Consider the following 27,004-nt stretch of genomic DNA (forward strand, 5'->3'; position numbering starts at 1 on the left):
CTGCAGAACTAAGCCAACCTTAGAGAACCTAACGAAATTAGCGTTGAATTTCAATGTGAAGGTGACGACCTACACGCCGGAAGGATGAATTTTGACTATACCAGCCAGAATATAGCATGAGCATATTAGCATAGCAACTTGGTATGAATTTTGAACTCTTATTCACTAAAAAAGTGATACCTTCTAGCCGTCGCGTTAGCGCAGCAACTGTAGACGTGGGCTAGGAGAGGACGGACAGAGTATTTGTTCTACCACAAGACGACAGTACTACCAAGTATTCATTCTACCATCAGACATTCTTCAAAGGACAACCCAGCCTCCCATCTACGACCAACCGATCGAAGCGCAGCTCAGAGTAAATATTTATTGCATTTTCCTTTTTCAAATGGGCGGTAATTTAGAATGCATAAGATACTATATATACGATAGAGTAGCTGCCTACGGCCCGATAGAGACATAGCATCTCCCTTTGTTCCTCAGTCTTCCCGTTCTTTCATTCAAAATCCCACCCCCTTTCTTTGTGTAACCAGCTATCATATGTGTTCCGTCCGCTAGGGACGTTTTCCTTTATGACATAATTTGTAATCAATGTATGATACATTCTGTGTATATGTAATTCTATGTGATTATTTAGGTATTTAGTAAATAAATAATTAAACCAAATTGTGTATTGCTGATTCAACTTGTTATCCAGGGTTCGTGAAGATAACCAAGAATTTACAACTTTCAGATGAGACTAAACAAGGTGACGATTAAATATAGACTGCTATTGATGTAAAAGATTACTAGGTCTTTAAGAGTTTATTCGGAAGATAACAGCTCTATAAACATTATTTTGTGGTGCCCCGACTTTCTAGTTAATTACATTCACCTGATTGGCTGAATCAGGTAATATGAATTACATAGAAATTATTTTATAGAATAGCATGTCATATCACTTAATCCGGCATAGCCAAAGACACGACAATATATATATATACACACAGTGACTGTACAAAACATTATGAACACCTGCTCTTTCCATGACATAAACTGACAAGGTGAATCCAGGTGAAAGAAAGCAATGATCCCTTATTGATGTCACTTATTAAATCCACTTCACTAAGTGTAGATGAAGGGGAGGAGGCAGGTTAAAGAGGGATTTTTAAGCCAGTTGAGACATTTATTATTATTATTTATTTTTTTACCTTTATTTAACTAGGTAAGTTAGTTAAGAAAAAACATATTTAAAATGACAGCCTACCCCAGCGACACTGGGCCAATTGTACACCACCCTATGAGACTCCCAATCACAGCTGGATGTGATGCAGTCTAGATTCGAATCAGGGACTGCAGTGATGCCTCGTGTATTGAGATGCAGTGCCTTAGACCGCAGCGCCACTCAGGAGCCATAAATGGAGTGTGTATGTGTGCCATTCAGAGGGTGAATACAAAAGATTGAAGTGCCTTTGAATGGGGTATGGTAGTAGGTGCCAGGCGCGCAGGTTTGTGTCAAGAACTGCAAAACTGCTGGGTTTTTCACGCTCAACAGTTTCCCGTGTGTATCAAGAACGGTCCACCACCCAAAGGACATCCAGCCAACTTGACACAACTGTGGGAAGCATTGGAGTCAACATGGGCCAGTAGCCCTGTGGAATGCTTTTAACACCTTGTAGAGTCCATGCCCAGATGCAACTCAACATTAAGAAGGTGTTTTTAATGTTTTGTACACTCATTATATATGGTCTCATTTGCATATTTTGTTACAATATTTCAGGAAAAAAATTATACAAAAAACGAACTGTTAACTGTATACAGTTTTGTCGTTGTTGTTCTGAACCCACCATCGTTAAATGTGTCATTTAAATAGCCATTAAGATGCGGCCATCTATTGTTTTTATGTAACTAAATAATCAAAGTCATAATTACTCAATGAGTCTGTGACCGCGGTTGCAGAATTTCTTTTTACGGGGGCTCCCTTTTTATAGTTTGAGCACCTGGGGTGGCAGGTAGCCTGGTGGTTAGAGCGTTGGGCCAGTAACCAGAAGAATTGAATCCCTGAGCTGACAAGGTAAAAATCTGTCATTCTGCCGCTGAACAAGGCAGTTAACCCACTGTTCCTAGGCCGTCATTGTAAATAAGAATTTGTTCTTAACTGACTTGCCTAGTTAAATAAATAAAAACCTACCGACCAAAATGTTTTGTACACAACCCTTGTGAAAAGTACAACAAATACAGTAAGCATTATTACAATCTCTCAGTTTAGGTTAAGTTTAGGCATTAACTCATTTAAAGGTTAGAGTTAAGTTTAGGTATTAACTCCGAATGGTTAAGGTAAGGGTTAAGGTTTGGGATGGCTAAAAACAAAAATCTCAAAAATGACTTTTTATCACTCGATTTGAACTTGCATCCTTTGGAATCAGAGGCAGATGCTTATGCTCATCCATGTCCTAGCAAAACCCGAAACCTAGTTGAAGGTAACAGCGCTCACTGTTGCCCCAAGTGGCCGGTTTCCACGTCATCTCCGGATGTCCTCAGACATGGATGGACATTGAATACTGACTTGTATCACGGGTGACCTGGCTAAAATTAGGGATGCACGATATAAATCGGTGAACATATCGGAATCGGACGATATTAGCTAAAAATGCAAACATCGGTATCGGCCTGATGTCTAGTTTAACGCCAATGTGAAAAACCAATGTCAAAGCTGACGTGCATACCTATATAATGTAGATACATTTTGGAATTACAGCTACAACATTGCATTCCTAACCTAGCTCACAATGTCTGCTGTGTGGATCGAGCAGTCAAGTCGAGCAGTCATTTGAAAGAGTAAGAAAATTTCAGTGAGACAACTCAAAGGCGAAATCCATTAACACCAAGATAATGGAATTCATTGCCACTGTTCCACTCTGTCGTGGGTGATGTTGGCTTTCGTGACTGGTCGAGCACCGGTACACACTAACGTTACCAAGTGCACTATTGTTCAGATGTTGCCCTACCAGAGTTACACAGTAATAGCGTAACTGCTATTAGCTACACGACACGCCGTTTGGGTCTTTGCGCGTCAAAAGAAATACATGTCAAATAACAATATTTGGCAATAACACTATTTGATGTGTTAAATAAGCTTTTAATTTGACAAGTCAAATAACACAGTTCTATTATAGAATGTTGTGTGTTCTGAATTTGCACATGCAAGCCAAGCGCCACCACTACTATCAGTAGCTGTACAAAAAAATCTGCAAACAAGCAAACACCGGCCACGAACGGCGTGTTTACAATACCGTATTGGTAATAAAGCATTATTTGTTTGACAGCAAATTCTGGGGTAGCTAGCTAGCTTTAGCTTGGTACCTAGCTAGCACCAATACAACCAGCCTGAAAACAATGACCAGTAGAAACTACAGTCATTTTCATTATTAGCAATGATTTGGGAATCCTTGTGTGTAAGTATTAGCTAGGTAGCCACTTGTTCTTCGCCTATTGAAATTGAACTTCAGTTCATGAAAATAAATATCTAGCCAGCTACTTAACCCTGTTGTCCAAAGCTAACGTTATAAGCAGCCAGCTAGCTTCATCTGGCTAGCAAGGCTCGACCAGACTGGGTTATGTGTTGTGAAGCTAGCCACAATAAGGATTCGGCACAATAGTGGAATTTTCAGTTTGCCTTAAAAAAAAGTACCTCTTTGAAAGTGATGCAGAAGGTTACAATTGGTGGAATCATATTTAGACTAGATAATGTTAAACAAGGTTGGAATGTGAAGCAATGAAATGGGTTGTCAGTCTACTCGGTGACACCCACAGAACACAACTGTGAAGAGTTTACACAAATATTTGCGTTATCGTGGGACTGTGACATCACCTCCCCAGTCAGCCTACTGTGTGTATTGACATTCATATTGCACTGTACAGCTTTACCTAAGGATTGGGGATCAATGAAATGGTTTAACAGTCTACTCAATACCCTATTTATATTTTTTCCCAATGCCCTTGTAACGGTTCTCGTCCTCTTTCTCTGAGGAGTAGCTAGGATCGGACCAATACGCAGCGTGGTAAGTGTCCATTTTAATCTATTAAAACTGAACACTGAAAAAATACAAAATAACAAAGTGAATAATACTGAAAACCGAAACGGTCCTGAAATGTGAAAACAAACACTACAACAGGTAACAATCACCCACAACACACAAGGAAAAACAGGCTACCTAAATATGGCTACCAATCAGAGACAACGACTGACACCTGCCTCTGATTGAGAACCATATTAGGCCCAACACATTGAAATCTACCAACAGAACAAAACATAGAAAAACAACATAGAATGCCCACCCCAACTCACGCCCTGACCAAACTAAAATAAAGACATAAAAAAGGAACTAAGGTCAGAACGTGACAGTCCTCCTCAGAGTTATCAGACTCCAAAACATCAACACAGTATTGTTTTTCTTCGGGAATATTCCTCGGGAATATTTTGACAACAAATGTGGCTCAATTCACAGTTGTTTCAGAGTCCTACAATAAGGGCTATGATGCTAATGTTCTCTGGGTGTCACTGAGTAGACTGATACCCCATGTAATTGATCCACAATCCATAGCTAAGGCTGTACAGTGAAATAATATTCCCCCAATAATATTCCCCATAAAGTGTAATACATTCAGTGTGATTTCAACCGATTTTTGTCAAATTAACAAATTATTGTCTTTTGTTGATTTTTTATAACAACATTCCAACCTTGTTTGGCATGATCTATTAAATTATGGCATAATTCTACTATTTGTATGCATTTGCATCACTGTCAGTTACATTCTTTTATTTTGAAGGCTAACCGTCCACTATTGTGGCTAATCCTTATTGTGGCTACCTTCACATAGATGGGTACGACCACCATTAATCAAATAAGAACTGTCTTATAAATTAGGGTTATTTTAGATGAAACCTAGCTATATAGATAGCTAGCTAACTATAGCTAGTGAAACAGATGTTGTTTTGCTATGTTTTTGAGGAAGAACATTGTTTGCATCCATGAGCTAGATGGCTTTTTTTATGACCAGCACTGTAGGTGTGCAAGACAACTTTACCAGCATCATAGCATACCTATCGATGAATCGGTGTGACATTTAAATACGAGTGATAGTGTAATCAATGTGTAATTGATTACTACGTAAAAAAAAACAATGAACGCGTTATATTATTATGTGACGTGCAGTCATATTCATGTCCTGATTGGTCAACAAGCTTTTTTGACACGTCAAATAACATGCAAAGAACCAAACGGCGTTCCATAGAAATCCTGGTTGAGAATGAAACGACTGAACAAATGAACAACGAAACATCAAAGCAAGTAAGTGACAGAAATAGGTTTTGATTATGTTTTACTGGTAAAGGGGACATACGTAAATGCCAAGAAAATAACGTTTTGGTCAGTGTGGTGTGTGTGTGTGTGTGTGTGTGTAACCTTTATTTAACTAGGCAAGTCAGTTAAGAAAAAAATTCTTATTTACAATGACAGCCTACCCCGGCCAAACCCGGACGACGCTGGGCCAATTGTACACCGCACTATGGGACTACCAATCACGGCCGGATGTGATAACGCCTGGATTCAAACCAGGGACTGTAGTGATGCCTCTTGCACTGAGATGCAGTGCCTTAGACCGCTGCGTCCATGTGTGTGTGTTTTCACTATTTAACTGTACTAGAATGTTTAAAAGGCCGCTAAAATTTTAAATATTGGTTATCAGTATCGGTTTCTTTTGGCAAGGAAAATATCGGATATCGGTATCGGCCAAAAATGTCATATCGGTGCATCACTAGCTAAAATATTCATACACAGATGCATCCAATGGTCATTACATTTTGTCTATTGTCTGAAAAACAGAGATGGTGCACTATACCTTGAAATATTGGGTCCCTTTCTGTTTGGCTCTCGCAGACAAATCCAGTTTCTCCTTTAGATCCAATTCCCAGGATTCTTTGGCCTTGAAAAGAAAACATACTGTTATCAGTTTCAGAGATGGAGATTTGAAGGTGACTTTCAATGAGATTATGCCTGTTTCTTCCCATTATTTTCTCCATGGTCACTCTGCCGTCATGCAATATCTAACTGAGACCCTCATTGTCTAAACTCCACCAGCTCAAATAAAAGCAATCTGTTGGTATCTTCCAGGGACACTAATAGGATACTTCAACATGTTCTTTTACCCTATCTAATCCAGCAAGTAGAACTCACCTTCTCAAAGTCATTTAGAGTCACTTCATACATCAGGTCTGAGTTTGGTCCAATCTTATGCTTTGCTCTACCATCTTTCCCAAAGCCATACCTACAAAAAACAAGAGCGAGAGTATTGTATGGCTCATTATTTCTGACACACACCTGTTCCATGAAAGGCGTACATTATTTCGAAACTTTTCTATAGAGATGCTTGTTCAAGGTTACAAATCATTGCTGATGATGACTGAGTATGCATATCTACTTTGTGTTGCAACAGGTCCACTTCAGCGACAGGGAGTAGAGTAGAGTAAAGGCCCTTACTTGGGTTTTAAGTAGAGCATGCAGCATTCTCCTTTCTGCATCTTCTCCATGGCCCTGTCTACACCCAGAGGAACACCCATGTCCTCTGACTCGCCCACAACGAAGTGCACGTTCCTGGAGTCAAACAGACGCTCTCCACAGCGACCCTCCAGGTGCACTGTGGAATACAGGAATGCAATTGAAAATATACCGATTTTTTTTTATGGAAAAAATTATTATTTTACTTCAGATAACAAACAATGTAGGTTTAAATGTTCACTGTTTTTTTGTGTTGTTTGAGACTGTACAAAAATCAATAAAATGTTGATCACAGTCAATGTGAGACAAAGCCTTTGTACCAAAATCAACTAAAACAGTTAATGAGATCACAATTAATGTAATGGAGAGAAGGCATGTCTGCCTCACCGTGGACAGTTGATCCATCATTGGGACTATTATAGCCCTCCCCTTTGACCTTTATCCTCCTTGTGATGCCGCCGTCGTCCGTCAGCACCTCCCCTTTGAAGCTCAGCAGCTCCACCTAAAGGAAGTGAAGAGACACGTAAGAACAGAAAAAACATCACATCACGTCCATTTGTTGGCATAGTTTACCACAACAGTAACCATAAAATTCCATAATGATGAGAATTATGACAGAGACAGTGTTATTTATGTGTTTTGTTCACAATGCCGAGAGAGAATCTAGGACAATCCACAGTCAGAATAAAGTATAGGGGAAACTACTGTATGTGCAGATGAAGGCCCATATACCACCATCACATTGGAAACCACTCTGCTTTACCTACCTCAAACTGTAGCATGGCATTGGGAGGTATTTTGGGGGGGCATCCAGCTGAACCATAAGCATATTCTGGTTTGCAGAGGAGCATGCACACCTCTCCTCTCTGCATAGACGACACACCAATATCTAAGCCCTTAATCACCTGACCTGTGGAGTGATATATGAGAAGAGACATGATGAACAGATGTAGGCTACATATGCAGTGACATATAGGCGATACATACGGCAGGTGAATAAGATGTGTTACCACAACCCACCATCTACACTCCCTCCCCCAAACACACACAGATGTCAAACACATGCCACACTTTGAGATGTAAGTATGATGGTAGGGTAACAATTTATATTAAAGTCCCTTAATTAACCATTTTTAAGTTTGTATAGAGTTTACTTATCAAGTATTAATCATTATTCCTATATTTGTTCATATCAATAAGAAATCTCTAAATAGTAATTTACCCATACATAAACACTATTTTAAATAATGTGTTAATGATTTATAAGAAAATGTGTAAGTTGTTTCATCATTGTATGTTCACAATTTGTAAATTATTAATAATGTGTTACTGATGTACTTATAAACCAGTTCTAAAGGAGTTATTGTGAACTCATAAGATTATTTATAAGGCATTTGTTAATGGTTGATTATTTTTGGTATATTATTAGGATCCCTATTAGCTGTTGCAAAAGCAGCAGCTACTCTTCCTGGGGTCCACATAAAACATGAAACATGACATAATACAGAACATCAATAGACAACAGCTCAAGGACAGAACTACATAAACATTTTTTTTTAACAAAAGGCACACGTAGCCTACATATCAATACATACACACAAACTATCTAGGTCAAAAATGAATGAATTGAATGCACCATTTACAGTGCATTCAGAAAGTATTCAGACCCCTTGACTTTTTCCACATTTTGTTACGTTACAGCCTCATTCTAAAATGGATTAAATCTATTTTTTTCCCCATAATGACAAAGCAAAAACAGATTTTTAGAAACGCTTGCATTATTAGAAATATAAACAGAAATAACTTATTTACACAAGTATTCAGAACCTTTGCTATGAGACTCGAAATTGGAGTCCACCTGTGGTAAATTCAATAGTTTGGACATGATTTGGTAAGGCACACACCTGTCTATATAAGGTCCCACAGTTGACACTGCATGTCAGAGCAAAAACCAAGCCATGAAGTCGAAGGAATTGTCCGTAGAGCGCCGAGACAGGATTGTGTCGAGGCACAGATCTGGGGAAGGCTACCAAAACATTTCTGTAGCATTGAAGGTCCCCAAGAACACAGTGGCCTCCATCATTATTAAATGGAAGAAGTTTGGAACCACCAAGACTGTGCTGCCATCCTGTTAGAAGGTAACATAGTACTTTATTATAGTGGTTAAGATGAACTTTCATTGTGTTCCATTGTGTTTATCGCCTCCTAGTGGAGCTTTCTGGTACTTAGAAAGACTGCACAGAAACAAAAAGCAGAGTAGAGTAGTCATTCTGCACGCAGAGAAGCAGCTAAAAACAACGCTATGGTGCAGTTCTTTCTGTGCAGCTATTCCTTGTCACGCTTCAGCCACTGAAAATATTTGTTTGTAAGTTCAATTCAAGCATATTGCTAGTAATGATAATATTGTTATTGATAGAATTGCTTACTTATCAATGTTAGTTGGTTGCATTTACTTCATGTATGCCAGTCAGCTGTATTAGTTTGCTCGTGCGTCATATAAACGAATTGTAAAACATACAATACTGTAGTTTTGTTACTGTTTCTAGTGTAATATGCTTTGTTATTGTAGAGAAGTGGTTGCACATCATTAGAGTAATGAAAAGAGTTGGCTAGTTGCTTCTCATACTGTAATTAGCTATCTAGTTTGGCATCATGCCAGATACATGGTTCATTGGCAATTGTTTTGTATTTATGCAACTTCAACTTGAAATGTAGTGTAACGACCCTGGGTTTATAAGTGCAGATATCGACTCTGCCGCTTGAGCATGCTTTTGCGGCACAGTGGATAGCGTGCTGGACTTTGGGCTAGAAGGTCGAGGGTTCGAGACCTGCTCCCTGCCTGTTTCATTACATTGGTGTCAGAAGTGATCGGACCTTGCATCCACGACAGTGCGTGTGCTTGGCCGGTGAGCGCGTTCCTATAAGACGTAGAGTCGCAAGCTAGCGCGAGGGCGCGCTCTTTGAAAGGAGGGAGTAGTGTAACAACCCTGGGTTTATAAGCGCGGATATTGACTCTGCCGCTTGAGAATGCTTGTGGAGAATGCAAAGTGGATAGCGTGCTGGACTTTGGGCTAGAAGGTCGAGGGTTCGAGACCTGCTCCCTACCTGTTTCATTACAGTATAATGTACAGTTACAGTATGTCAATGTGAATTGAATACTAGAGTATATTGTTTTCTGCATTTTGCAGTTTCACAACATAAATGTTTTCAATATATCCATTCAAGAAAAGTCACGCCTTGGGAGTTTTATTGAAGACTTAGTTGTTAGCTATCTGTCTAATTCTGCACGGGAACTGTCACGTTCCTGACCTGTTTTCTGTTGTTTGGTATGTGTTTAATTGGTCAGGGCGTGAGTTTGGGTGGGTAGTCTACGTTATGTGTTTTCTATGTTGGGTTAATGGGTTGCCTGGTATGGCTCTCAATTAGAGGCAGGTGTTTGGTGTTTCCTCTGAATGAGAGCCATATTAAGGTAGGTTGTTTCACATTGTTTGTTGTGGGTGGTTGTCTCCTGTGTCTGTGTCTATGTTGCGCCACACGGGACTGTTTCGGTTTGTTTGTCCGTTCGTTCGTTTTGTGTAGTCAGTTTTCCTGTTCGTGCGTTCTTCGTGTATATGTAAGTTCGTTAGTTCAGGTCTGTCTACGTGCGTTTGTTATTTTGTAATTATCAAGTGTATTTCGTGTCAGTGTTCGTCTTGTCAAATAAATCATTATGTATTCATCACCCGCTGCGCCTTGGTCCACTCTCTCACCGAAAGACGATCGTTACAGGAACGCAATTCCAGGGCAGAATAAAGACTCTTCCTAAAGATGGCCGCCCTGCCAAACTGAGCAATCGTGGGAGAAGGGCCTTGGTCAGGGAGGTTACCAAGAACCAGATGGTCACTCTACAGAGCTCCAGAGTTCCTCTGTGGAGATGGGAGGACGTTCCAGAAGGACAACCATGTCTGCAGCACTCCACCAATCAGGCCTTTATGGTAGAGTGGCCAGGGGGAAGCCACACCTCAGTAAAGGGCACATGACAGCCCTCTTGGAGTTTGCCAAAAGGCACCTAATGACTCTCAGACCATGAGAAATAAGATTCTCTGGTCTGATGATATCAAGATTGAACTCTTTGGCCTGAATGCCAAGCGTCACGTCTGGAGGAAACCTGGCACCATCCCTACGGTGAAGCATGGAGGTGGCAGCATCATGCTGTGGCGGAAGGTAGACAAGTGGTTAGAGCGTTGGACTAGTAACCGAAAGATTGCAAGATCGAATCCCCAAGCTTTTGTTCTGCCCCTGAACAAGGCAGTTAACCCACTGTTCCTTGGCCGTCATTGAAAATAAGAATTTGTTCTTAACTGTCTTGCCTAGTTAAATAAAGGTAAAAAATAAATAATAATGCTGTGGGGATGTTTGGGGATATAGTCAGGATCGAGGGAATAATGAATGAAGCAAAGTACAGAGAGATCCTTGATCAAAACCTGCTCCAGAGCGCTCAGGACCTAAGACTGGGGTGAAGGTTCACTTTCCAATAGGACAACGACCCTAAGCACACAGCCAAGACAATGCAGGAGTGGCTTCGGAACAAGTCTCTGAATGTCCTTGAGTGGCACAGCCAGAGGCCGGACTTGAACCCGATCAAACATCTCTGGATAGACCTGAAAATAGCTGTGCAGCGACGCTCCCCATCCAACCTGACAGAGCTGCAGAGAAGAATGGGAGAAACTCCCCAAATACAGGTGTGCCAAGCTTGTAGCGTCAGTGCTTTAACAAAGTACTGAGTAAAGGGTCTGAGTAAATGTGATATTTCAGTTTAAAATGTTTAATACATTTGCAAAAATGTCTAAAAAACAGTTTTTGCTTTTGTGTGTAGGTTGAGTTTTTTTTAATATAAATGTTAGTATAAGGCTGTAATGTAACAAAAGTCAAGGGTTCTGAACATTTTCCGAATGTACTGTAACTAACAACATTGCTAAAGCTTAGCTCTGGATAAGTAAACGGAAATATTTTTGTGGTCTCTGACACCCAAGGTCAGTATCTACTTGCTCTTTATCAATAAAATGTAAGTTTGTAATTTTTGTTTAATACCTCCTCCATGGAGGTTTTCGTATTGATCTAGAACAAGACAAAAACAGCAATGCCTTTCCTAAGGGCCTGAAGCATGCTCAGGACCACCACACCTGTATTTATTTGTTTTTACCATAAAGAGCTTACATTAAGGCCATTCTTCTGAAAAAGTGGTCAAAAAAAGATCCAAGTCCTTGATTTTTTATTTACTTCGAACTATAAGATTCTATCAGCAAAATGTATCGTTTTGAGATGATGACTATTTTTAAGTCCCAGATCTCAGAAATGTTTTGTTATGTCTCACCTGGATAGCTAGATGAGACAACCACATAGAGTAAAATATACGGGATATGAACATTCCATTCCAGCTAAACAATGGATGTATTACGTTTTGCAAAAACACATTTTAATTCACATCTAAAATCTATGAATAAAAAATCTGAGAACAGTAATATCTTACACAATCTAATCAAATTGTATTTGTCGCATGCGTCGAATACAAGTGTAGAATTGCTTAAGCCTTTCCCAACTATGCAGCTAAAAAGTAAGAAAATGTATAAAAAAAAAGGAAATAGTAACACAATAAAATAGCACAAAATAATACAATTTTAATATAATTTCTGATTTCAAAAAACAGATGTGTTGGATATAGTACCATACGGTATTAAATAGAACATTGCGGCACCAACCGCCTGTGGGGGAAAACAACCCAAGGTACCTTGGTTATTAATTATAATTAGAAATTAAATTATCCCATTGGCTCACAGCAAAAACCTGACCTTTTTCAAACCAATTTTCTTCTTGTCTGCTTGCTTTAGTCAATTACAAAACTACATGTCTTACCTGTGATGAAATGTTTTCCACACGCATCGCTACGTGTAGCCTACTTGGACAACGGGTCCCCACAATTTCCCACTCTTCCACACCAAATAGCGTGAAGCCACAGTGCTCTTCTCGCAGGTTCGACTTCCCTACGTGGGAGCATTGCGAACCTCAAGTTGGGATTTTTGACCTGGTTACGTGTACATGGAACAACACAGCAGCCTTTCAGCATGTTTTGTTATTTCTGTATAACAAAAATCTACGACGAAGGTGGCTCTTTCACAGTGGGGGTCAACGAGAAAGAATGCTTGTTTTCCCCAATTTGTGGGCATAGTCGAGGGGAATTCCTTATTATTACATGAATACCAAATGGGACTATAGTTCAAATGCTCTTCAAATGCAATCATTAACAATTAAGAAATGTCCCATTCATGACATATACATTTATAAATATGTACAGTGCCTTCAGAAAGTATTCACAGCCCCTTGAATTTTTCCACATTTTGTTGTGTTACAGCCTGAATTTAAAATATAATAAATGTAGTTTCTTTTTTGTCACAGTTAGAAAATGAAAAGCTGAAATGTCTTGAGTCAATAAGTATTCAACCCACTTTGTTATGGCAAGCCTAAATAAGTTAAGGAGTAGAAATTCACTTAACAAGACACATAATAAGTTGCATGGACTAGTGTTAAAACATGATTTTTGAATGACTTTCTCATCTCTGTAACCCACACATACAATTATCTGTAAGGTCCCTCAGTCGAACATTACATTTTAAACACAGATTCAACCACAAAGACCAGGGAGGTTTTCCAATGCCTCACAAAGAAGGGCACCTATTGGTAAATGGGTAAAATAAAAAAGTAGACATTGAATATCCCTTTGAGCAGGATTTTACCATGAGGCGACTTTAAAACAGTTACATAATGTAATGGCTGTGATAGAACACTGAGGACGGGTCAACAACATTATAGTTACAACACAATACTAACATTTACATTACATTTAAGTCATTTAGCAGACGCTCTTATCCAGAGCGACTTACAAATTGGTGCATTCACCTTATGACATCCAGTGGAACAGCCACTTTACAATAGTGCATCTAAATCTTTTAGGGGGGGGGGGGGGCAGAAGGATTGCTTTATCCTATCCTAGGTATTCCTTGAAGAGGTGGGGTTTCAGGTGTCTCCGGAAGGTGGTGATTGACTCCGCTGTCCTGGCGTCGTGAGGGAGTTTGTTCCACCATTGGGGTGCCAGAGCAGCGAACAGTTTTGACTGGGCTGAGCGGGAACTGTACTTCCTCAGTGGTAGGGAGGCGAGCAGGCCAGAGGTGGATGAACGCAGTGCCCTTGTTTGGGTGTAGGGCCGGATCAGAGCCTGAAGGTACTGAGGTGCCGTTCCCCTCACAGCTCCGTAGGCAAGCACCATGGTCTTGTAGCGGATGCGAGCTTCAACTGGAAGCCAGTGGAGAGAGCGGAGGAGCGGGGTGACGTGAGAGAACTTGGGAAGGTTGAACACCAGACGGGCTGCGGCGTTCTGGATGAGTTGTAGGGGTTTAATGGCACAGGCAGGGAGCCCAGCCAACAGCGAGTTGCAGTAATCCAGAACGCCTAAATGACCGAATGAAAAAGGAAGCCTGTACAGAATACAAATATTTTCAAAACATGCATCCTGATTGCAAGAAGGCACAAAAGTAATATTGAAAAAATTACTGCGTACCACGCTCCATACCACGCTCGATCTGCAAATGGTTGTCGAGCAATGTTCAACAAATGTATTTAATTTTTTTGCAAATTTTGCAAAATCCAGGTGAGGAAAGCTCTTAGAGACAAATCCAGAAAGACTCACAGTTGCAATCGATACCACAGGCGCTTCTACAACGTTTTGTCTCGGGTGAGAATACATATGTAAATTCATTTTTTTTCTTCTGTATTTCATTTTCAATAAATTTGCAAAAATGTTTTTTTTTAAAACACGTTTTCACTTTGTCATTCTGGGATGTTGTGTGTAGATGGGTTTTGAATTCAGGCTGTAACACAACACAATGTGGAATAAGTCAAGGAGTATGCATACTTTCTGAATGCACTGTATATAAATGGGGAGACAAACCATCAAATCAAATTTTATTGGTCACATACACAGATGTTATTGCGAGTGTAGCGAAATGTTTGTGTTTCTAGTCCTGACAGTGCAGTAATACCTAACAAGTAATCTAACAATTCCACAGCTACCTAATACACACAAATCTAAGTAAAGGGATGGAATAAGAATATATACATATAAATATATGGATGAGCGATGACTGAGCGGCATAGGCAAGATGCAATAGATGGTATAAACATACAGTGTATATACATATGGGATGAGTAATGCTAGATATGTTAACATTATTAAAGTGACTAGTGATCTATTTATTAGAGTGGCCAATGATTTCAAGTCTGTATGTAGGCAGCAGCCTCTCTGTGTTAGTGATGGCTGTTTAACAGTCTGATGGCCTTGAGATAGAAGCTGTTTTTCAATCTCTCGGGCCCAGCTTTGATGCACCTGTACTGGCCTCACCTTCTGGATGGTAAGCGGGGTGAACAGGCAGTGGCTCGGGTGGTTGTTGTCCTTGATGATCTTTTTGGCCTTCTTGTGACAACGGGTGCTGTAGGTGTCCTGGAGGGCTGTTGCGCCTTCTTCACCACACTGTCTGTGTGGGTGGACCATTTCAGTTTGTCAGTGATGTGTACGCTGAGGAACTTAACTTTCCATCCTCTCCACTGCTCTCCCGTCGATGTAGATTGGGGGGTGCTCCCTCTGCTGTTTCCTGAAGTCCACGATCATCTCCTTTGTTTTGTTGACGTTGAGTGAGAGGTTGTTTTGCTGACACCATAATCCGAGTGCCCTCACCTCCTCCCTATAGGCTGTCTCGTTGTTGGTGATCACTACTGTTGTTTCATCTGCAAACTTGATGATTGAGTTGGAGGCATGCATGACCATGCAGTCATGGATGAACAGGGAGTACAGGAGGGGGCTGAGCACGCACCATTGTGGGGTCCTAGTGTTGAGGATCAGCGAAGTGGGGGTGGCCCGTCAGGAAGTCCAGGATCCAATTGCACAAGGCGGCGTTGAGACCCAGGGCCTCAAGCTTAATGATGAGCTTGGAGGGTACTATGGTGTTGAATGCTGAGCTGTAGTCAATGAACAGCATTCTTACATAGGTATTCCTCTTGTCCAGATGGGATAGCAGTGTGCAGTGTGATGGCAGTGTGACTGCAGTGTGCAGTGTGCAGTGTAATGGCGATTGCATCGTCTGTGGACCTATTGGGGTGGGTGCAAATTGAAGTTGGTCTAGGGTGGCAGGTAAGGTGTAGGTGATATGATCCTGGACTAGCCTCTCAAAGCACTTCATGATGAGTGCTACGGGGCGATAGTCATTTAGATCAGTTTACCTTTGCCTTCTTGGGTACAGAAACAATGGTGGCCATCTTGAAGCATGTGGGGACAGCAGACTGGGATAGGGAGAAATTGAATATGCCCTTAAACACACCAGCCAGCTGGTCTGCGCATGCTCTGAGGACCCGGCTAGGGATGCCGTCTGGGACGGCAGCCTTGCGAGGGTTAACAGGTTTTAAATGTCTTACTCACATCGGCCACGGAGAAGGAGAGGGAGAGGCCGCAGTTGCGGGCCATGTCAGTTGCACTGTATTATCCTCAAAGTAGGTAAAGAAGGTGTTTAGTTTGTCTGGAAGCAAGACGTCAGTGTCCGTGACGTGGCTGGTTTTTCCTTTTTGTAGTCCGTGATTGCCTGTAGACCCTGCCACATACGTCGTGTCTGAGCCGTTGAATTGCGACTCCACTTTGTCTCTATACCGACATTTCGCTTCTTTGATTTCCTTGCGGAGGGAATAACTACACTGTTTTTATTCGGCCATATTCCCAGTCATCTTTCCATGGTTAAATGCGGTGGTTCACGCTTTCAGTTTTGTGCAAGTGCCGCCATCTATCCACATCTCCAATGCACTTCCTTATAAATTCACTCACCGAATCAGCATACAAATCAATATTATTCTCTGAGGCTATCCGGATCATGTCCCAGTCCACGTGATCAAAACAATCTTGAAGTGTGCATTCCGATTGGTCAGACCAGCATTGAAAAGTTATTGTCACAGGTACATCCTGTTTGAATTTCTGCCTATAGACAGGAGAAGTAAAATGGAGTCGTGGTCAGATTTGCCGAAAGGAGGGCGGGGGAGAGACTTGTATGCATCGCAGAAGTTAGAGTAACAGTGATCCAGTATATTGCCCGCACAAGTGCTACAGTCAATATGCTGTTAGAATTTAGGTAGCCTTGTTCTCAAATTTGCTTAGTTAAAATCCCCAGCTACAATAAATGCAGCCTCAGGATATATGGTTTCCAGTAAAGTTCCTTGAGGGTCGTCGTGGTATCGGCTTAAGGGGGGGATATACACGGTGTGACAATAACCAACAAGAGTTATTCGAGGTCAGGTGAACAAAAGGACTTGAGTTCCTGTATGTTTTTAAGATTATACCATGATTTGTTAATCATGAAGCATACACCCCCGCCCTTCTTCCCAGAGAGATGTTTATTTCTGTTGGCGCCGACACAAAGAATTCCGGTGGCTGTTCCGACTCCGACAACATATCCCGAGAAAGCCATGTTTCCGTGAAACAGAGTATGTTACAATCCCCGATGTCTCTCTGGAAAGCAACCCTTGCCCTAATTTAGTCTACCTTGTTATATACTCAGAAGCGGTGGGTGGTGTCCACGCCTCTGAAGTCTGACCAGAAGGCCGCTCCATCTACCTCTTCTGCGGCAATGTTGTTTTGGGTCGGCCTCTGGAATCAGATCAAATGTCCTGGGTGGTGGTGCGAAAAAAGCATCCGCTTCATGAAAGTCGTATTCCTGGTCGTAATGTTGGTAAGTTGATGTCAATCTGATATCCAATATTTCTTCCCGGCTGTATGTAATAAGATTTTCTGGGCTAACAATGTAAGAAATAATAAATTTTAAAAAACAAAATACTGCATAGTTTCCTAAGGACTAGAAGCGAGGCGACCCTCTGTCGGCACCATCTTGTCTTTAAAAAACATTAATCAATCATTAATAAATTCCTTATAAATAGTCTTGTGAGTTAGAGATTAGATTTTTTTAATTTTAGTAATTTAGCAGACGCTCTTATCCAGAGCGACTTACAGTAGAGTGCATCATTTTTTTTTCTTTTTTTTTTACAGGGCCCCCGTGGGAATCAAGCCCAAAAACCTTGGCGTAGCAAGCGCCATGCTCAACCAACTGAGCCACAATAACGCCTTTATAACTGGTTTATAAGTACATTAGTAGTACATTATTGATCATGAACAAATTGTGAACATGCTGTGATCAAACACCTTATTCATTATCTTATTAAAATTTAATAAATAATTAAAAATAGTGTTTATAAATGCGTAAATGACTATTTAGAGATTGCATATTGACATTTACAAATGTAGGAACAATGATTAATAAATGGCAAATAAACACTTTACAAACTGTTTATAAATGGTTTATTAAGGGACCTTAATATAAAGTATTACCTGATGTAAAAGCTATGTACATCTGTAGATCCTGATAACGGTCATCTTCAGCTAAAAGGTACTGAGATGTACAGAACCAAGAGGCAGACTCGAACATACCTTTTCCCAGATTGAAGATGAAGGGTTTCTTGCGGTCCATACTGGAGTCAAACTTCTTCCCATTGAGTAGTTTGCCAGTGTAGTGCACTGCTACCTTGTCCCCGATCATGGGTCTGTCCCCATCCTCTCCCTGTTTTTTCACCACCTGTACAAAGAACAGATGTCAGCCCTAAGATCAGCTCAGCATGCTAGTTAGTACTTGTTTTCTATAGCTAGACAGTAGCTAGGTTTACATCCAATTGGCGAAAGATTTTCATGCATATATTCTAGAATCCGCATAAAGAAAATATGTGCATTTTCTCACGTGGTGTGTTTCCACCAATTGGATTTGTTGCGGATAAAAGTCACTGTGTGATGTCATTTTGAGGACACTACGTCATTTTGCATTAGTTTTCATGTACCGAATACAAATCTAAAGTTCAATGTGTTTCCATATCATTTTCAACTCTACCGATAGTTTTGTCATAAAAATTGTTGCGTTAAATAGCAAATGTGCCTAACGTTGCTCTGGTCTTGGCACATGCTCTCTAGCCAACAGAGCGGGTAGGCTGCATGATGAGATTATTATGGATAAGAGCAAGAATATTTTTATTTGTCAAATTGTGACGCCCCTGAATTTTTCTGAACCGTCTCAGTGCTTCTCCTTCCAATAGGGCATCGAGCATCGATCATCATGTCACCAGAATAAGACCCTTGATATTTATTGGAATGGAGCATCAAGATCACTGTGCACTTTCACCACACTGAAGTTCATCATAACTTATTTTATCTGTAGCCTAATAAACTGCAAGGTGTCCCGAGTTGCAGTGGGAGGACCACACACCATAGCATCGCGTGACTCCAAGTTTACTTCGATATGATTGTTATTATATCAATATTTGTGCATAAAAGCGTTCCCACCACCATTTCTCGCATAACTGATTTTACAGACACAAAATGATCACACAATGTCAAATTAACAAATTATTTGTTGGCATTCATAAAATTGTACCGAAACGTCCTGTTTCCATCACAGCTGTAGTGATTTTTTTTTATACGATATGACTTTATTTCATGTACCCCTACTAGTATTTTTAACCCTAACAGTTATGCATTTGTTGCCGTGCTCTGTTCTTCCTGCCACGTTTAGAGGTAACTCCTGGACACGAAGATGTGCTCAAAACAAAGGAACACTTGAGTGGTGGCAGAAATATGAAAGAAGAGTAACTCTGAAGTCTCTCTGAATAACATGCCAAAGGGAACACATTGTGTGTGTGCTTCAGGCCTGGCTTAAAAGAGGATGTCAACAGTAGAACACATCCTAACACTGAATAGATCCCTTTCATAACCAACAACGCATGTCTATGGAATGATAAGCAACGCAGAGTATGAAAAGTAGAGCTGAATCCTAATAATAATTTGATTTTATGTCAAGTCAGAGTTGGTCCTTTACAGAGGATGGTGGGATGAGGTTAAAGCCTACCTTGCGAACTCCCTCGTCTTTGTTAGGAGTGACGTCAATGCCCTTAACGGCAAAGACCACAGCAGGAGACTGGTCATCCATGGACTGGTCCTTGTCTGTGGTCATATCTGCACCTGGGAATGCCACTCTAACCCTGCACAAAAGAGTCACACACACAAACATTGTTATAACTGGGATACGCACCAATGTAATAACACACTCGCAAAACCCCACCAACACACAAAGCCACCAGTAGAAAGGCCTTTCAGAACCACTTGAATCTCACTTTAACTGTAATCAATGATATTCATATGACCTTTAGGTAGGTACATTGTTAACTATATTATACAGTATCTCTGACATCATGTGAGCCAGGGAATGGCGCTTCTAACATCTCAACTGTGTTTCTTCTTCATTCTGATAAAATGCATGAGCTGACGCACACCCAAAAATTTATATAAAGGTGCTGACTAACGAAAAATAAACTCTGCGCCGTCCCTCTTTGTGAGGCATGCAGCACAGTACGTTCTTGGTAGACGTTCTTGGTAGACTGTTGTCATTGAAGAGCCAAACATGTTTTCTGATGATGAGCTATAGAAAGTGCCTCAATGGCTGCCTTATCTCCCAGCCCACAGTACATCGTGTTAACTCATGGTACATCGTGTTAACTTGCTGCAGTCATACCATCACACTAATGTCAAGACACCAGAAAACGTATACATGTAGCATCTCAATTTGAGTCAGTTTACTACATCAGGGAAATAATCCGGCAGCAACAGGAAATGCAAAATTATTATGTGGATTATAATTAATTGTAGGGGATTATACCTTTTTTCATAAGGGAAAATCAAGTCTGAAATTTCAAGTGGAAATTACAAACTCCAGATGCCTTTTTAAACCTCAAATACACTACAAGTTAAAAAACAGTGCAGTCAATGTTTGTGATGCTGCACAGTGCGTTCTTGGGACACCGTTGAAGAGCCAAAAGAGCTTTCTGATGATGAGCTAACATAATATTATCCTGATGTCTTTCAATGGGAGCCTTCATGAGTTGTATCTCTCAAACCACAATACATCATGTTAACTCATGGAGTTGCTGTCATACCATAATACTAGCATCAACTGTGCAGTGCACATAGTTTAGAACTAACTGTAAAAACTCCTCACATTAATTTAATGAAAATTCCACACACAAAAAAAGACAGGGGGCTGCAGGTGGGTGTGCTACGCTAGTGCCTGTTGCATCTTTAGAGATAAGATACAACTTAATTTTCCCCTCAGGGCAATAAGATTAGGGCCTGGTCCCCTACCTTAGGACATAAGAAAATTAGGTAGACGCAATCAGGGTTAAAGTCATCGTCATTCATCTTAACTCCAGATTTGAGTTCAGTCCACCATGACGCTATGTGACTACCTAAAGAACGCTATGGTATTAAAATGCTGCTTTGCTGTCATATTTGCCAAGTTAACGTGTACTATGTCAATGTTGATTTTGGAATGTCTATATCTATTTATAGCTTTAGTTTGCCCGTGAACTAGGGCTGGGCGATATGATGATACAGTGGGGAGAACAAGTATTTGATACACTGCCGATTTTGCAGGTTTTCCTAAACAAAAAACAAACAAACACAAACAAACAAACAAACAAAAAAAATTGTCCGATTAATCGGTATCGGCTTTTTTGGTCCTCCAATAATCGGTATCGGCGTTGAAAAATCATAATCGGTTGACCTCTAATCTGTACTGTCTCCGCCTTCTAGATGGTAGCGGGGTAAATAGGCCATGGCTCAGGTGGAGAGTACCTATTGGTATACTGGTGCATATTGTACAGAGGTGCTGGTGAGCGCACACACACAGGAGGCTGGTGGGAGGAGCTAAAGGAGGACGGGCTCATTGTAATGTCTGGAATGGAATTCATGGAATGGTATCAAACATATGGAAACCACATTTGACTACGTTCCATTTATTCCATTTCAGACATTACAATGAGCCCATCCTCCTATAGCTTCTTCCACCTGCCTCCACTGACACGCACTCTCGCTCTCATACTCACACACACATTTGATGCTTAATTTAGATCTGTAAGAATCTCACATTTTTCCCACATACAGTATGTCAGAATGATATAAGGAGCCTGTGATCACTTGCCATTGTTAACGTAAACAACAATAACCATAGTAATAAATCTTCAAATTATTATTATTTTCTGTGACTCTGCCTTTCCTCATATGGATATCACTTCTAAGAAATGTTGGAACGGAACATCATGTTCTGGGAGCTGTAAATGTGTAGTTTCCACATTGACAGAGCCAAATGCATAAACATACACACAACTAACATGTAAGAACAATTAGTTGATTTAATGATCTAGTAATATAATTATGAAATAAACCTGTCTAATAGTCTGTCTGACTATGTCCACCTCTGTCTGTCTGCCTCTGTCGATCTCTGTTTGTGTCCACCTGCGCAGTAGTGTGTGTTTCCATCTGTGTGGGTATGTCTGTCTATGTGTCTGTGCAGTTTGTTTGTTTGTTTGTTTGTGTGTGTGTGTTTGGTTTTACTATCCTTGTGGGAACCAGAAATTAGTAAAACAAGGAAAATTCCGATGTGTGGGTGTCACGATCGTCAACGGGACTGAGAGAGGACCAAGGCGCAGCGCGTGGAAAGTACATCTTCTTTATTTTTAAAGAAGGAAAAAACAAAACAACAAACAGAACAGACGACCGTGAAGCTATACAAACATCAGTGCTGACACAAAACACTTCGACATAGACAATTCCCCACAAACAGCTAAAGCCTATGGTTGCCTTAAATATGGCTCCCAATCAGAGACAACAATAACCAGCTGTCTCTAATTGAGACCCAATTCAGGCAACCATAGACTTTCCTAGAACCTACACTCAACCATAGACACAGCTAGACACATTCACTCAACACAAACCCATACACTACACCCAACACCCCCTTTACCATATAACCACCCAAAACCGACAAAACACAAACATTCCCATGTCACACCCTGACCTAACTAAAAATAATTAAGAAAACAAAGAATACTAAGGCCAGGGCGTGACAGTGGGAATATTTCCCCAGTACCCACAAGGAAAAAGGCTATTTTAGGTTTAGGGGTTAGGTTTAGAGTTACAATTCAGGTTAGTGGTAGAGGTTAGGTTCAGGGTTAGGGGTTAAGGTCAGGTTTAAGGGTGTGCGGGGGGGGGGGGGGGGGGGGGACACTATGTCTCTTCCGTTCCAAATTCCTGGCACAATCTGATGGTGTTCACCATTCTGAAACCCACTCAGTCACAGCACAGCATCAGCTTCGGGTGGCGATATCCAAATAGTCTCTATTTGTGTTGCGGGGAGCCTAACACACATTCCATCTTCTTTTAATGGGGGAAATGCAGGGATTGACGCAGATGTACTAAAAAATATATATTATTTGAATTGCTGAAATGTCAAATCTGAGTTTGGAGGGTGTTAAAATGTTTGGTAACACAGGCTACGGAACATTAATAGCGGGATGTATAATGTAACTGTTATTAATTATGTACCACAGTATTTAATCCAAACATCATTCATTCAAAATCCTTGTGAATTTGTCTTTAAATTCATATTTATGATGAAGAAATATAAACCATCTCGGTATGTTATTATCAATATAAGTTACAGCTGTGTTACAGCCGGTAGTGCGTTAGTTCGTCTCGTAGCCATTGCCTGCAGTCAAATGACCTAGTGGCCTCATGGGTGGAATGTTATTTTTTTCATAATTAACTATTTTTTTCTTTTTTTATCCAGTGTTTCTATGTCAAACAATGTTGTTATATTTCTGTCTTCTGTGATGTATATAAAGTGTAATATTGGGATGCAAACTCAAAATGTAATGCATTTCAACTCTGACATGGTACATGTCTTCTTTTTTAAGCCCATAACCATCTGTGAGGTGTATACTTTTGTTTCAAAGTAGATTTGTTTAAGACTATCAAGAAACACTCTGTGTGACCCCGATTTAGCACACTGCAGTAAAAGGTTATTCAGAGAGAGAGTGGAACAGAGACCCTGTGGATAAATGCACGGACGGAACACAACAAAGCAGAGAACATTCAGTCCTGAGAGCTCCAGCAGCACAGTCACTACACAGATGCATACTGTGCCTCCAAGCTCTCTATCACAAGTCAATGCTACACACTAATCCACATATAAACATGCAGTAAACCATTGTGTGGCCAAGCAGACTTTGGGAGGAAACCTTGGTCTGATAATAGAGGGTACAGTATGTACACCTAATCCCCCACACATAACAAGCCTTGAACGTGTGCTGCAATAAATGCTTTGGTTGCTTTCAACCTGCAACCTGAAATTTAATCCAGCAATCGCAATGCAAAGTAAATTACAGATTAACATATTTTTAACAGTGTCCTAGTTTTCTAACTGTTCTGCCCAGTCTTCTAGTCAGTAATTAGACTGAAACAATGATTGGATAAAATCACTGTTTTTAACAATAGTCACACTTATTATACTATGCTTACTGCATAAGCAACAGTTCTGGAGAAACATGTTGAATAAATGTAAAGATCTAGCATACAAAATCTGCTATATTGCTATTTCTTAAACTATCTGAATTAAGCCTGTATTAAGACATAGGGCTACATATTCATTTTAGGTAAATTATAGATTTTCCTTGAATTAAATAGAAATTGTAATTGTGAGTGAGACATTAAATATATTATTCTCTCTCGCTGTGTGTGTGTGTGTGTGTGTGTGTGTGTGTGTGTGTGTGTGTGTGTGTGTGTGTGTGTGTGTGTGTGTGTGTGTGTGTGTGTGTGTGTGTGTGTGTGTGTGTGTGTGTGTGTGTGAAGAGAGTATGAGAAAGAAAGAAAAATCATAAAAATAGTAAATCGGTTGTAGTAGCATTGAATTACAGCCTTCAATGGATGTAAATTCATCTCACTCGCATTAAAAACATTGACACGTGATAAATGAAGGAATAGAACATGAGATCTAGCCTACATGTATCTGGAAAAGAACCATAGAGCAGAACTTAATAGCACTGAACACTGATTCTACACATTAGCCAAATTACCGGAATCATACGTTTTAAAAACTGGACTTATTAAAAACATATAGCTTATGATCTACTTTTTCATCTTATTCTGAGGCTACAATTGTATATACAACACTAGGCTACAATTGTATACAATGTAACTCAATACTCATTGGTCTCGCTAGATGAAACATGCCCAATAAAGCCTTTCAGAAGACAGCAAACCAGTTATCCTATGTCCATACAAGACTAAGAAATAAAGCTGTAACTTACCTATTTATTTTTTCTCTTTTCTCTATTGATTGCTCGTGTGCTGCTTTCGTGCTAACTTCAGCCGGTATATCACCGCTAGCTCTGCAACGCAAGTAAGCACGCTATGCTGCTGATTTCAAACCCACCCTCTCATAACAAAACAGGGTACTGAATGTTCTGCCGGCAGTTTTTTACACTCAAAACCCCCGACATTAGTGAAGATCAAAACGCGAGTGTGAGCCCTAAGGAGAGGAGAATTGAAATTACACTAGGAAGAAGGCGGGGGGAACTGCGAGGGGGCGGGCGGTTTAGTGTAAAAAATACGAACAGGTCTTGGAAAGTAGCCACAAAGTAACACAATGTTCCGGCTGTACTGTAGCTGCGCTCTGATGAGGACACACTGTTCTAGCAGACACCCTGACCCTGTAACCCGTTCTGTTCCGAGCGCCGCCGCAGCTCGCGCAGCGCAATTACCAGGAACAGCCTGTACAGCAGTGTACTCACTCTGTCCTCGAGAACAGCTCAGCTCCAATAAACGGAACAGTAAGTACACAGATGAACTTTGCGTTTCAGAAGTGTTCAATGCTTTACTGGAGGACAGATAGTTAAGCTACGTCATATTGAATGGAATAATTTATCAAGTAACATACTGGCTGCCTAGGTTAATAATGAGATGTGGAATTAAATGTCATTCAATTTGCTATGTTGGCTAAATTAAATCATTTTGGGGGGTGAATAATATTTAAATAGTAATTTTCACATCTTGATCATCATAACAACAAGCAGGCTATTTGGAGCATTGATTGTCAGCCACAATTAATTAGATTAATCAAGCACGAGACATTTATTATAAGATTTGACAGATTGAAAATGTATTTGGGGGGGTTTCTTTTTAGACTAATTTCTTTTTTCTTTTTTTTTTACAAAGCAGATTCCAGTCATATTTAGGTCTCATAATCAAGGGCCTTTGTGTAGACCATGTTTTGGACTAATAACAATCAAATGTACCAAAATATGAATAATATATAACATTTCTAGTTAGTTTACCTCAGTGCTCCAATCATATAGTCCTATTTTTGTTTCATAAACCAAGATTGGCAGTTTTACCAAGTGTGGTGTAGCCTAATGCACAATATGTTATAGGCCCTAGGCTAAAAACTAGGCCTTTATGCTAGTGTATGTTGTTGATGTTTTCCTTATATTTCAAGGATACATTTACATTTAAGTCATTTAGCAGACGCTCTTATCCAGAGCGACTTACAAATTGGTGCAGGATACACATTGACGCTATCAAATCAGGCTCAATAGGTCTCTCAGGGACATGATGTATGTTACTTAAGCTTTCAGGTCACAACATACCACCAATCCTATAGGTTATCACCGGTAAGGATTACGTGTAGTATAAGCCTACTGTAATAGCCTGTGAAATGGATACAATTACACATTGTAAAACATGCATACTACATGCAATGCATTAAATGCTTCTAATGGGCATTTTATTTTTCAAATTAACTATCAACAACATAAGTTCTTAAAGCTATTACACTTGAGCAGCCATGAGTGTGAATAACATCTATATTTACACTTCCTTCTGTGTTGTACAAGGAGACTGACATATACATCTGTTTTTGGAAGTAGGCCTAGTCCTCAATGAGCAGGACAATTCTGTTATGTTAGTTTATGATATATTCCATCATGTACCTCATCAGTGCCAAGTTGGAAATTGGAAAAGTAGATGTCACTGTGTTCCCTGTGTTGTGTACATTAACTTTGGTTCTCTTCAATGAATACCTACTCAATTACATGCAGTAGATTGTATCTATTTCAGGTAGGCCTGTGTGAACAACCTTTCAATACTTGGGGAGATTTAACCTACACAGTGCATTCAGAAAGTACAGAGACACCTTGGCTTTTTCCACATTTTGTTATGTACAGCCTTATTCTAAAATTGATTAAATAGTATTTTCCCCCATCAATCTACACACAATACCCCATAATGACAAAGCAAAAACAGGTTTAGATTTTTTTTGCAAATGTATTAAAAATACAAACCTGAAATGTCACATTTACATAAGTATTCAAACCATTTACTCAGTACTTTGTTGAAGCACCGTTGGCAGCGATTACAGCTTTGAGTCTTCTTGGGTATGATGCTACAAGCTTGGCACACCTGTATTTGGGGAGTTTCT

At 40.2% G+C, this 27,004-nt stretch overlaps 1 protein-coding gene across 1 annotated transcript in view; it reads right to left on the reverse strand.

The window, feature by feature from the left end:
- The window catches only part of LOC129815291 (peptidyl-prolyl cis-trans isomerase FKBP5-like), a 32,819-nt gene extending 7,760 nt beyond the window's left edge, over window positions 1-25,059 (reverse strand). Inside the window, exons 1-8 of the mRNA XM_055868962.1 lie at window positions 24,837-25,059; window positions 19,544-19,676; window positions 18,082-18,226; window positions 7,301-7,443; window positions 6,921-7,035; window positions 6,516-6,672; window positions 6,213-6,303; window positions 5,878-5,961 (exon numbers count right to left, since the gene is read on the reverse strand). Of these exons, the coding sequence (XP_055724937.1) occupies window positions 5,878-5,961; window positions 6,213-6,303; window positions 6,516-6,672; window positions 6,921-7,035; window positions 7,301-7,443; window positions 18,082-18,226; window positions 19,544-19,648 (840 nt within the window). The 5' untranslated portion in view covers window positions 19,649-19,676; window positions 24,837-25,059. The remainder of the gene's footprint in view (window positions 1-5,877; window positions 5,962-6,212; window positions 6,304-6,515; window positions 6,673-6,920; window positions 7,036-7,300; window positions 7,444-18,081; window positions 18,227-19,543; window positions 19,677-24,836) is intronic.
- Between the last annotated feature and the right edge of the window lie 1,945 nt (window positions 25,060-27,004).

The sequence above is a fragment of the Salvelinus fontinalis genome, chromosome 18 (assembly GCF_029448725.1).
Source record: "Salvelinus fontinalis isolate EN_2023a chromosome 18, ASM2944872v1, whole genome shotgun sequence".
Classification (NCBI taxonomy): domain Eukaryota; kingdom Metazoa; phylum Chordata; class Actinopteri; order Salmoniformes; family Salmonidae; genus Salvelinus; species Salvelinus fontinalis.